Source organism: Lepus europaeus, chromosome X (assembly GCF_033115175.1).
Source record: "Lepus europaeus isolate LE1 chromosome X, mLepTim1.pri, whole genome shotgun sequence".
Taxonomy (NCBI): Eukaryota; Metazoa; Chordata; class Mammalia; order Lagomorpha; family Leporidae; genus Lepus; species Lepus europaeus.
Genome location: NC_084850.1, coordinates 131,909,845 through 131,922,964, shown reverse-complemented (window position 1 = coordinate 131,922,964; position 13,120 = coordinate 131,909,845). Strand labels below are relative to the sequence as shown.

The 13,120-nt window shown below is 40.3% G+C and overlaps 1 protein-coding gene across 2 annotated transcripts in view; it reads left to right on the top strand.

Annotated features, from left to right (window-relative positions):
• Positions 1-13,120, top strand: part of TXLNG (taxilin gamma) — a 60,615-nt gene that overhangs the window by 24,824 nt on the left and 22,671 nt on the right. For both annotated transcript variants that reach the window (XM_062183882.1, XM_062183881.1), the window contains exons 2-3: positions 3,823-4,126; positions 7,376-7,467. In XM_062183882.1, coding sequence (XP_062039866.1) covers positions 3,823-4,126; positions 7,376-7,467 — 396 coding nt within the window. The remainder of the gene's footprint in view (positions 1-3,822; positions 4,127-7,375; positions 7,468-13,120) is intronic.

The following is a 13,120-nucleotide window of genomic DNA, read 5'->3' as shown; positions in this document are numbered from 1 at the left end:
CCCTGGAAGTGAATTTTGACATTTTTTTAAAAAAAGATTTATTTATTTGTTTGAAAGGCAGAAATACAGAGAGAGAGGGAGGGACAGAGACAGAGAGATCTTCCATCTGCTGGTTCATTCCACAAATAGCCACAATAGCCAGGACTGGGCCAGGCCAAAGCCAGGAGCCAGGAGCTTCTTCTGGGTCTCCCATGTGGGAGGCAGGGGCCTAAACACTTGGGCAATCTTCTGATGCCTTCCCAGGCACATTAACAGGGAGCCAGAGTAGAAGTGGAGCAGCTGAGACCAGTGCCCATATGAGATGCCGGCATTGCAGGCAGTGGCTCTGCCTGCTGTGCCACAATGGCAGCCCCTAGCATTTTTTTCTTTCAAAGAATTTTAGGAGTCAGTATACTTTGTAAGTTTTTTCTGTCTGAATTAAGTTTAGAATGTGGAATCAAGTCAAAACTTGGGAATAGTCGATCCATTTCCTTTTAATAGATTAATTTTTTTTCAGCAAATCAACATTTTACATGTATTTTAAAAAGTATCATGAAAAGTAACATATATTCTTTCTCTTTTGAGGGAAATACTTGTTTTTTCTTTATAACTTTTTAAAAAGATTTATTTATTTATTTGAAAGGCAGAGTTACAGAGAGGCAGAGGCAGAGAGAGATCTTTCATCTGCTGGTTCATTCCCCAAATGGCTGCAATGGCTGGAGCAGGGCCAATCCGAAGCCAGGAGCCTGGAGCTTCTTCCAGGTCTCCCATGTGGGTGCAAGGGCCCAAGGACTTGGGCCATTTGCTGCTACTTTCCCAGGCTATAGCAGAGAGCTGGATTGGAAGAGGAGCAGCTGGGACTTAAACCAGCGCTCATGTGGGATGCTGGTACTGCAGGCGGTGGCTTTAACCACTGTGCCACAGCACTGGCCCCTCTTTATAACTCTTAAAATACTGTAAATTTCAACTTTTAAAATAAACATGTCTAGAACAGTATACAAATCATAAATGTTTAGACTTAGTGAATTTTTACAAAGTGAACACCTGTGTTATCTCGATTGAGAAATAGTGTATTACAACTACCCCAAAAGGCCCTACCCTTGTGGTAACCACTGTCCTCATTTCTAGTACTGTCCATTCACTTGGCCTATTTTTGAACTTTGTAAATGCTTTCCGAAGTAGGTACTCTTGTGGCAGCTTTCTCAAATCAAGTCTTTGAGACTCATCTGTGTTCCTACATGGCTGGATAGTGTGAACATGTTATAGTTTATCCACTGCTATGTTGATAGAAATTTGGGTTGATTCCATTTTGGGACTGTTTCAAATACTGCTGCTTTAAACATTCTTGTACTTTGGGTACACATATGTACGTACTTGGGTAAAATTCTGCAAATAGATGGGGCCGGTGCTGTGGTGTAGCAGGTAAAGACGCTGCCTGCAGTGCCAGCATCCCATGTGGGTGCTGGTTCATGTCCCGGCTGTTCCTCTTCCCATCCAGCTCTCTGCTATGGCCTGGGAAAGCAGTAGAAGATGGCCCAAGTGCTTGGGCCCCTGCCCCCGTGTGGGAGACCTGGAGGAAGCTCCTGGCTCTTGGCTTCAAATCGGCGCAGCTCCTGCCATTGTGGCCAATTGGGGAGTGAACCAGCAAGATGGAAGACCTCTCTCTCTCTCTCTCTCTGCCTTTCCTTCTCTGTCTTTGTAACTCTGACTTTCAAAATAAATTTAAAAAATTCTACAAGTAGAGTTAATTGGGTTGGAAGGTATCTATATTGCCAAAGAGTTTTTCAACATAGCCAATTTGTTCTTCCAAAAGCACAATTGCTGATTTCTCTGTATTAGACTACAAAATATAAGGCTTTAGTTCCCTTTGCCTCTCCATTCTTTTTCCATCCTGCTCTACTTTTATACTTTGAATTATGTTTAGTCCTTTAGTTGGATACTGTTGTAACTGGAAATCTAATCTGCTTTCCCATTATTTGTTGAAAGTAGCTTTTGTCTACTTATGATAGGAAGATAATTAGACACTTTCTCCCCTCAGGTATATTCTTAAGAAAAGGAAGAAGCCATCTTTCATATAGGGAAGAAATGTACAGAATTTACATTTGTGCCACATCGTATGACCAAGTAGTGTTACCCAGGTGAAAAACCTCACATAAATAGAGTTAACAATATGAGTAAGGTAAAATTTATGATTCCAGAATAAGATTTTAGAAGAAATGCCTCTGTACTATTTGTGTTAATTAGGTCAATAAGAAGAGATGCTCAAAATACCAGTCTCAATTTCTGTGGCTTAACATGAGAAGAATTGATTTCTTGTTCACCTTATAGTCCAGTATGGATTTTTTGTTTGTTTGTAGGTAGGAGGATTTGCTTGTATGTACATTGATTTAGGGACCTCGACTGGTTGCATCTTGTGGCTGTCCCATCCCTTGGGGTCTTGGAGACTTTTTTTTTAAAAGATTAATTTATTTATTTGAAAGTCAGAGTTACACAGAGAGAGGAGTAGCAGAGAGAGTCTTCCATCCACTGGTTCACTCCCCAATTGGCCTCAATGGCCAGAGCTGTGCCGACCCAAAGCAAGGAGCCAGGAGCTTCTTCTGGGTCTCCCATGCAGGTGCCGGGGTCCAAGGGCTTGGGCCATCCTCCACCACCCTCCCAGGCCACAGCAGAGAGCTGGATCAGAAGTTGAGCAGCCAGGACTCAAACCGGTGTCCGTATGAGATGCCAGCACTACAGGCAGCTGCTTTACCCGTTACGCCACAGTGCCAGGCCCCCTTGGAGACTTCTCCATTCACTCAGCATGGGGATAAGATGGTAGAGAAAGAATGTATACTTCTAAGAATAGCTTGCTGCAGAAGGGACTGTCATTGCCTCTGCTCACATTCCCTTTTGTGGGAACTTCACATAGCAGTCCTACCTAGATGTAGGGGGATGGGAAATGTAGTGCCTACCTGGGTACTTGTCCTACAGGCCAGCTCCACAGGCTATCAGAGGAGCTAGTTTTTGGTAGGTAGGTAGTTAGGTAGCCATCTCTGCTATACTAGCTCCTGGAAGATAAGACAGGAGTAATTAATGCTCATTACCTTGGGACAACTCAACTTCTGTTAAGGTCCCAATTATTATTTTAAATTATAGAATCACTAAAAATTTTTAAAATTTTATTTGAGAGGCACAGATATATATATATATATATATATATATATATATACACACACACACACACATACACACACACAGATTATATGTATATATTCTGTGCCTCTCAAATAATACACACACACAGATCTCCCATCCATTGGTTCACTCCCCAAATGCCTGCAACAGCTAGGGCTAGATTAGGTTAAAGTCAGGAGCCCAGAATTCAGTATGGGTCTCCCATGAGAGTGGCAGGGTCCCAAGTACTTGACATCACTGGTGCCTTCCAGGGTGTGTATAAACAGGAAGCTGGTATTGGAAGCAGAGCCAGGACTCAAACCCAGGTTCTGTGATGTGGTATATGGGCATCTCAAATAAGGGCTTGACCACTGTGCCAACGCCTGCTTTAGGCGCTAATTATTTTAAGTGGTGAACTTTTATAGGGAAGTCAATTTAGATTCATGATTAACTGGGACTTCTTACCTCCTTTGGTATTACTTAGTTATATGACTTGTTTTAACTTGAATTTTCTTATTTATAGTTAGGTCATCTCTCAGTGATACTGAGAAACTGCCATATTTACGTTATTTTGCAAACTACTGAGGAAGAAAAAAAGCTGTCACGCTGTGATGTGCCATTGGTGTAAACATTGATTACATTTGATTTAACCCCTTCTCCCATCTTTTTGTTCCTTTCCCCTCCCTCTAGTTTGAAATTGGCACAATGGAAGAAGCTGGAATTTGTGGGCTAGGGGTGAAAGCAGATATGTTGTGTAACTCTCAGTCAAATGATATTCTTCAACATCAAGACTCAAATTGTGGTGGCACAAGTAACAAGCATTCATTGGAAGATGATGAAGGCAGTGACTTTATAACAAAGAACAGGAATTTGGTGGGCCCAGCCTACTGCACACAAGAGTCAAGAGAGGAAATTCCTGGGCGAGAAGCTCGAACAGATCCCCCTGATGGTCAGCAAGATTCAGAGTGCAACAGGAACAAAGAAAAAACCTTAGGTAATACTCTTTCTTGGTAGTTGGGTGTTTTCATGCACTGCTCATTTTATTCCTGTTTTGTGCAGCACAGATGATTATGAACATAGCCAGTTTGGAGGTTCCTACTAATACACCTGTTATCTTTGGTGAGGTGGGTCTGCTGTCTGCTGTGGTTATGTGCAGGAGGCAAGCACAACAGAGTAGGAAGCCTAGTTATTGCTAAATAACCAGGAATTAGCTTTTTTGAAAAGATTTGGGTCCAGTTTGACAGAAGTGGGGTTTGACCTGCCTTGATTGCATCTTTAATGTAGTCTGTCTGAAAAATAACTGAAAACTATATATTAATTTGATAGTTATTAAAAAATGAAGCACATAATGTTATATAACAACATAATGTTATATAATTCACAAAGTAGGTTAAGACTGCCCTTCAAGGATAGTTTGAGATTTAGGACTAGGGATGTGATATGTTAAATGTCATCAAAGAAGTTTGATTCCCCCTCCTTGCTATTTAAAATATTTATTTATTCATTTGAAAGGCAGAATTATATATAGAGAGATCTTTCATCTGATGGTTCACTCCCCAAATGACTGCAATGGCTGGGACTGGGCCAAGCGGAAGCCAGGAGCCTGGAACTCCATTCAGGTCTCGTATATGCAGGGGCCCAAGCACTTGGGCCATCTTCTACTGCTTTTCCAGGTCTATTAGTAGGGAGCTAGATCCAAAGTGGAGCAGCCAAGACTAGTATCAGCACCCATGTGGGATGCTGGTGTCGCAGGCAGTGGTGTAACCTGCTGTGCGACAACACTGGTCCCCAAACTCCCTTTTATTTTAGCCTTACTAAAACTAAACCGAAACTGCCTATTTTTTATATTTATTATACTCAAGATTTACAGGTTTGATTTGTGTGGTTTTCTATGTGACTATAAGTTGGAATTATCTTTCTTATTAAATTCATTTTCATCTACCCTGGAAAAGGTAAAAATATATATATGAATATGAGAAAAATAATTCTACTTCCTTATAGACCAGGCAGATTTCTTCAAAATTAACATCCTCAATGTTGTGTAAAAGCATGTAGTCTTAAAAAGTTATACATAATGTTACCATATGACCAAGAAATTTTATTTCTAGGAATATACCCAAGAGGATTGAAAATGAATCCACACTCTTTATAGTAATCAAAAAATTTCTTAAAGGGAAAAAAAGAAAAAGACTTCATACAGAAGCATATACACAAATGTTTGAATGTTCCTAGCAGCATTATCGGTAACAGCTAACAAGTGAAACACCACAAATATCCACCAGCTGATGAATGGATAAGTAAATTGCCTGTCTATATATATGATAGAATATTAGTGAGCCATAAAAATGAATGGAGCACTGACACATCCCATGTGGACGAACCTTGAACTTATTTTGCAAAGTGAAAAAGCTAAATACAAAAGGTGATGTGTTGGATGATTCCATTTATATGAAATGTCCATGGCCGGTGCCGCGGCTCACTTGGCTAATCCTCCGCCTGCGGCGCCAGCACCCCAGGTTCTAGCCCCGGTTGGGGCACCGGATTCTGTCCCGGTCGCTCCTCTTCCAGGCCACCTCTCTGCTGTGGCCCAGGAAGGCAGTGGAGGATGGCCCAAGTGCTTGGGCCCTGCACCTGCATGGGAGACCAGGAGGAAGCACCTGGGTTCTGGCTTTGGATCAGCACAGCGGGCCAGCCGCAGCGGCCATTTGGGGGGTGAACCAACGGAAAGGAAGAAAAAAAAAGATATGTTCAGAATTGGCAAATCCAATTAGACAAAAAGTAGATCTGTGGTCTCAAGAGCTGGGGAACATGGAAGAATGAGGAGTGACTATTCATAGGTTTTAGTTCATTTTGGGGTGATGAAAATGTTCTAGAATTAGTGGTGGTTGCATAGTTTTGTGAATATACTAAATTGTATATACACTTTAAAAGGATGAATTGTATGGTGAGTAAATTCTATCAATTAAAAACATTGTATTTGAGTTTTAAAATTGTCATAAAGTTGTAAATTGTAGTTATTTCTGGTCATATTCAATAACGTTAAATTATCTCTTAAAGTTCTTATTAACCTTGAGCTGAATGACAGCAGGTTTTTTTTTTTTTAGTAAGATTTTGTGTTGATAAAAAGGTACTGTTTTTCAAGCATTTTTTTTAACTTGGAAGGCAGAGAGAGAGAGATCACCCATTTGCTGGTTCACTCACCAAGTGCCCACAATAGCCAGGCTATGCCAGGCCATGCCAAAGTCAGGAGCCAGGAGCTCAATCCAAGTCTCCCACGTGGGGTGGCAGGGACTCAACCACTTGTTATCACCTGCTGCCTCCCAGAGTGCACACTAGCAGAAAGCTGGAATTGGGAATGGAGCCAGGACTTGAACTCCCACACTCTGATATAGGATGCCAAGGGACATCTTAACAACTGTGCCAAACACTTGCCTGAAATAGTATTTTTTGAAGTCAGCCTACCTTTTCCCCCCATAGCAATCCGTATAGCAGATACTAAAGTCATTTTAAGAGAGGAATTTTAATGAAATACCTTACATATGAGTGAACATTTCAAAAAATAAAAATGATTCCTGCCACCTAGCTTAATAAATAAAACGTTACAACTTACTTGAAACTTGAAACACCATTTGTCTACTCCTGTCTCCGCCACCTGCTTCTCCGTGCTGCCGAAGTCCTTAAAATACTGTTGAAGCTCTTTTCTCCAAGGAAAGAACTATCTTATCACTCCTTTATTTGCATTAACCTTGGGTAATACATGGAATATGTTCAGTAAGGCATCAGAAAATCATGTTATTTAAATTGCTCTTAGGAAAAGATATGTCACTGGTACTTATGTACATCTTAGGCAGAATGTAATACCAATTGAAACTCTTTTTGAAGTTCTTTAGTTGAACTTGGTCAGGAGGAAACTTTTAAAATTTTTCTCTGCCCTTTGAAACTTGTTCTTTGTCTCAACTTGGACATCAGTGGATAGGCAAGGGAATTTTTAAGCCTTCAACAAGAGTTCTTATAAATAGCTAGCAGTGTTAGTGAAGAAATTAGGGGAGGGGCTGGGGAAAGCAGGGAGACTTGTTCAGTCAGAATTCAAAAATAGCTTTCTTAATTGAACTGGATACATCTCATTTCTAGTTATTAAGTATAAATTATTTTACTTTGGATGTCAGAACATGGAAAATGTTAGTCGAAGTCACAGGTTAAATTTGATCTTCTGGGACTTATTTCTTATCTTGTTAATCATCAGGAAAAGAAGTTTTATTACTGATGCAAGCCCTAAACACCCTTTCAACCCCAGAAGAGAAGTTGGCAGCTCTCTGTAAGAAATATGCTGATCTTGTGAGTATTAAATCAAGGGTACAAGGGCAATGTAAAATACAGCAGAATGTATATGTGCTTGATAAACTTTTTTAAAGTATAATTTTGATACAGCTTTAAATGTAAAATTATATTTTATTTCAAAACTGAATGGGTGAATCTGATGTCTTGGGGGCTTTTTGTTGGTTGCATACTTTTATTTTCCAAGATTATTTATAGAGAACTTTTTAATGCTAAGATGTGGCATAGGTTTTCTAAAAATCAGTTGTAGAGAGTATTTCTAAGTCAGCCTTTTCATTGCTGTGTTGTGATGCCTTAGAGATACCAGTCAGTTGGGTATTTAGTGGTTCCTGTGTTTAACTTTTCCTAATAGAGATAAAAGCTGTAACCATTTTGATTGAAATTGTGAGTTAGAGAAAGTCTACTAAAATAGTACTATCTCAGAAAATGCTGTTTTACATCTACTATGTGCCAAGCATTCTTTTTCCTATCTTCCAAAGAAATTGACCTCATTGAAGAGTTTGTTCTGTGCCTGTGTTAATTCAAGTAGTGTTAATTATCTTTTTGGTATTATGACAGCAGTCTCAATCTGGAAGCCCTCTCATCCTATTTAAGTTGAATGGGAAAATCATAGAATTATCTGAAGGAAAAATTGTGGGAAATTTATAGAATAAGTGGTTCTAATTATTGCCTTTTGTGAAATACTTAGATGAAGCATCCTTTACCAGTTTGATGTATTTTCATTGTATTTTCATCTGTTATTAAAGCAGTTATTTCATATTACAACCCCTTACTTTTTATCAGTGACCAGCTCTTAAGCATGAATTCTATTTGTTACTCGAAGAATGACAGTTACTTTTCCCTTAGTTGATACAGTGGTCCATGTATATCCCATTTAGCTGGCATTCAGCACCTTGTATTTGGAGCAATAGACAATCCAGTGAAAATGGCCTACAAGAGTTGTAAATGCAAAGGTGGCAGAAAACAGTGTGGTTGGATTGCTGGCTTCAGGGCATGAGTACTTCCACTGGCTCTATATGAGTAGAATCAGGCGAGAATTGGTGGAAAAAAAGGAAGAAAAGGACAAAAGACTAAAAATATCAGAAAATAGTGTGTAGAAGGTTAGGCACCTGACCCAGTGATATAACAACAGACAGATATGAGTGGGTTAGAAGAAAGAGCAAAAAAAAATAGTCATGTGGGGCAGTTCTTTTCAGACACGCAGTCATCACAACTTTTATTAAAATGTACTAGGTCTGGGTCAAGGCCTGAGACTGTGCATTTTAGAAAACTTCAGATGATGAGGCTGCTGCCAGACCTTGGACCCCATTTTTAAGTATCAAGGGTGTTTCTATTTGTGGCTTTTAATTATGTGTGTTTGTGTATGTGTATGTGTGTGTGTGGATATGGTTATGAGTAAACTCTATAGATTTGTGCTGAACATATGAAAAAATGGAACAGCTACTATTTTTAGAAAGTGTTCTGAAGCTTTATTTCTTGAAACAGCACTCACTCTGATTAAAAGGTAGAGTATAGGTTACATAGCAGTGAGACCATGAAAGGGAATAGCTTTTTCTTTTTTAATAATTCTTTTTTTTTAAAGACCTTTATTTTATTTTTTTTTAAGATTTATTTTATTTATTTGAAAGAGTTAGAGTGAGGTAGACAGAGAGAGAGGTCTTCCTTCCGCTGGTTCACTCCTCAGATGGCCGCAATGGCCGGAGCTGTGCCGAACCAAAGCCAGGAGCCAGGAGCTTCCTCCGTGCCTCCCATGCAGGTGCAGGGGCCCAAGGACTTTATTGCTTTCCCAGGCCACAGCAGAGAGCTGGATCGGAAGAGGAGCAGCCGGGACTAGAACCGGCGCCTATATGGGATGCTGGGACTGCAGGTGGTGGCTTTACCTGCTATGCCACAGCACCAGCCCCGGGAACAGCTTTTTCCTAAGATTTATTCCAAGACTTCTGTTCTGCCATCACTCTCCTCTGCCCTTTTATGACTTTATCATCTTACATCACTGTGCTTGTTGTATTGATATATATATATATATATAACTGTTCTGTAGAACAAATGCAGGGAGTCCTGTGTGTTGTCTTTAGGATTGTCCATTGGGGAGACCTTGTGGTTGCCACATTCAATAGATCATATAGGTTCGTCACATTGTAGCATTTTGCTTTTAGGTGTGGATACTGTTAACATCCTTAAATACTTTATAATGCTGTTCTTTCTCCTGTAATCAGTTTGTGTAGGTTATTATAGTGTAATCCTAAATCGTAATATGTGGTTGGGTAGATATATTGTCCATTTTGTCAGAAGTATCTTGACAACTCTTCACTCTATAAATATTAGATTCGGCTTAGTTCCAGTGAGGGATAGGAGGGGGACACCATTTAGAATTTCTTTTTTTTTTTAAAGATTTATTTATTTTTACTTGAAAGAGTTACACACAGAGGGGAGGAGCAGCAGAGAGAGGTCAGTCTTCGATCTGTTGGTTCACTCCCCAATTGGCCGCAATGGCTGGAGCTCCACCGATCTGAAGCCAGGAGCCAGGAGCTTCTTCTGGGTCTTCCACATGGGCGCAGGGGCCTAAGGACTTGACCCATCTTCCACTGCTTTCCCAGGCCATAGCAGAGAGCTGGATCAGAAATAGAGCAGCTGGGACTTCAACAGACTTGAACCGGCACCCATATGGGATACCCGCACTGCCGGTGGCGGCTTCACTTGCTATGCCAAAGCGCAGGCCCCACATTTAGGATTTCAAAGAGCATTTTATAGAATCTATAGATTGTTGGCAGTGGGGGATAGGGATTGTCATTCTGATGATGTTAGTGGAATTTTAAAAAATGGTTATCCTTAATGGGGAAAAAATGAAATTAGATTCTTACTGTATGCAGTCAGCAATTAAAAATGGATTAAGGGCTCAAAGGTAAAAAATTAAACTTTAAAAGTTATAGATTATTTATCTCTCTCACTGTCCACTCTGCCTGTCAAAAAAAGTTATAGATTATTTAGATATATTAATAGGTAAATATCCTTGGGTTAAGGAAGTATTTTTATGATATTAAAAATACCATGAGAAAAGATTGCACAAATTGGCTTTATTGCAGTTAAGACTTCTCTTCATCAAAAATACCTTCAAAGAAAGTGAGAAGATACCACACACTAGGTAGAACGTATTTCCAAAAGATATAACCATTAGGGTTAATATCAATAATAGTTTTTAAAATTTTTTTTGAAAGATTTATTTATTTTGGAGGTGGAGTTACAGACAAAGAGGAAGAGGCAGAGAAAGAGGTCTTCCATCTGCTGGTTTACTCCTCAAATGGCCACAATGGCTTGAGCTGGGCCGGTCTGAAGCCAGGAGCCAGGAGCCAGGAGGTTCTTCTGGGTGCGGGTGCAGGGCCCAAGCACTTGGGCTATCCTCCACTGCTTTCCCAGGCCATAGCAGAGAGCTGGATTGGAAGAGCAGCCGGGACACAAACCAGCACCCATATGGGATGCTAGCACTGCACGCAGAGGCTTAACCTACTGTGCCACAGCACCAGCCCCAGCTTTTATTTTTTAAAAGATTTATTTATTTGAATGGCAGAGTGACAGAGAGAAAAGATCTTACATCTACTGCTTCCCTCCCCAAATGGCTGTAATGGCAAGGTCTGAACCAGGCCAAAGCCAGGAGCCAGGAACTCTATCCTGGTCTCCCATAAGGGTGGCAAGGGACCAGGTATTTGGGCCATCTTCTGCTGCCTTCCCCAAGTGCATTCACACGAAGCTGTGTCAGAAGTGGAGGTGCTGGGACTCAGCACTCCAGTGTGGGATGTCGGTGGCGCAAGCTGCACCTTAAGCTGCTGTACCACAACACCAGCCCCAAGTATCAAGAATATCTAAAGGATACCAACAAGTGAATACAAAAAGAACAAATAATCCAGTGGAAAGTTGGACAGGAGACAAGAGATACCCTAACACATAGGCCCATAAATACAGAAAGAGATGTTTTATAATAGAGTGATTAGGGAAATGCCAGTCAAGATCACAGTGAGATGACAGTTTAGATCCACTGTAGTAACATAAATTAAGAAACCCGATCATACTATGTTTTGGAGAAGATGTGGCTCTAGTGGTGTTGGGAATATAAATTTGCCAGTCACTGTGGAAAATAATTTGGAATGTCATGTGAAATTGAACATTCAGAAATTGCCTGGTATAACCCCAGTTCTAGGTAACTTTTGCACGCGTATACTAAGAAACACAAGTGTGAATGTTCATAGCACTGTAATAAAACTGGGAAACAACCCAAACACTCACTGACATAGAAGGGATCAATAAAGTATGTTTTTTGTGCGTGTGGTATGTTTTTAAAAAGTGGACTATTGCATGTAGGTTAAGTTCAGCTGAAGTCTATTTTTGTGTTATCCATTTTAAAAGTGTTTGTTAAAAATAAGAATATTTGGGGGCCGGCGCCATGGTGCAGGTTAATCCTCCGCCTGCGACGCTGGCATCCCATATGGGCGCTGGTTCAAGACCCGGCTACTCCACTTCCAGTCCAGCTCTCTGCTATGGCCTGGGGAAGCAGTAGAAGATGGCCCAAGTCCTTGGGGCCCTGTACCCACATGGGAGACCCAGAAAAAGCGCCTGGCTCCTGGCTTCGGATCAGCACAGCTCCGGCTGTTGCGGCCATTTGGGGAGTGAACCAATGGAAGGCAGGCCTTTCTGTCTCTCCCTCTCACTATATGTAACTCTCAAATAAAATAAATAAAATCTAAAAAAAAGAATATGTGACAAGGACCAACTGTGGTATGTGATGCCTAAAGTATTTACTTGCTGGCTCTTTATAGAAACAGTTTGCTAAGCCCCAATCTTTATCTATGTATCAATAATATGGGTGAGTCCTAGCAATATAATGGAGCATTGGTTGTCCAGGACAAAAGCCATCAGCTACATGTGGCTGTTTCAGTTTAGATTAATGTAAATTAAAGAAAAAAATATTCCTTCAGTGTCACTAGCCAAAAGTGAAAAAGTAAAAACAATTAAAAACAAAAACATCCTTTTTTTAGGACTACACACAGATGAAATAAAGTAACATAAAAAGGGAAGCAAAGGAGTGAACACAGGCTTCAGGATGTGGTACCCAGAGTCAGAGAAGGCAGGGGAGCCACACACTCAGGTGAAGCCACAGCTGGTTATGTGCAGAACCTACAGCCTTTTAAACTGTGCTGCTGGCCTGCAGTTCATAGTAAGATTGCAACATTGTGGTTATGCAAAAACAATGAGTTTTCCTGTCAGAAATGCAGTGTAGTTATTTTTAAAATCTGTAAGCATACTGCCTTTAAGGATGCTTGATGTTTCCATTGGCCACAAGATGTCACTCTTGCTCTTGAATTTGTGACTCAGCATCATTTCTGATCTGTGAAAGCTTTATTGAAAGGTTAGTATGGCTGCCATCTTATCTGTTAGTGTTGATTTAACCTTGAAATAGATTCATTTTTTCCAAATGTAAAATTGCAATCATTCTTCTCACAAAGAACCTTTTCAGTGCAGTATCCTGTGGATGTTATTTTAGAAAAATAAAACCTGATGGTTTTGATTCCTGAAGCATCAGCATTTCTTTAAATAAGAAAAGAAGCACAAAGCACAGTAAACCCATATTTTATATTTCGATTTCAGCAGGTCTTTTTTTTTA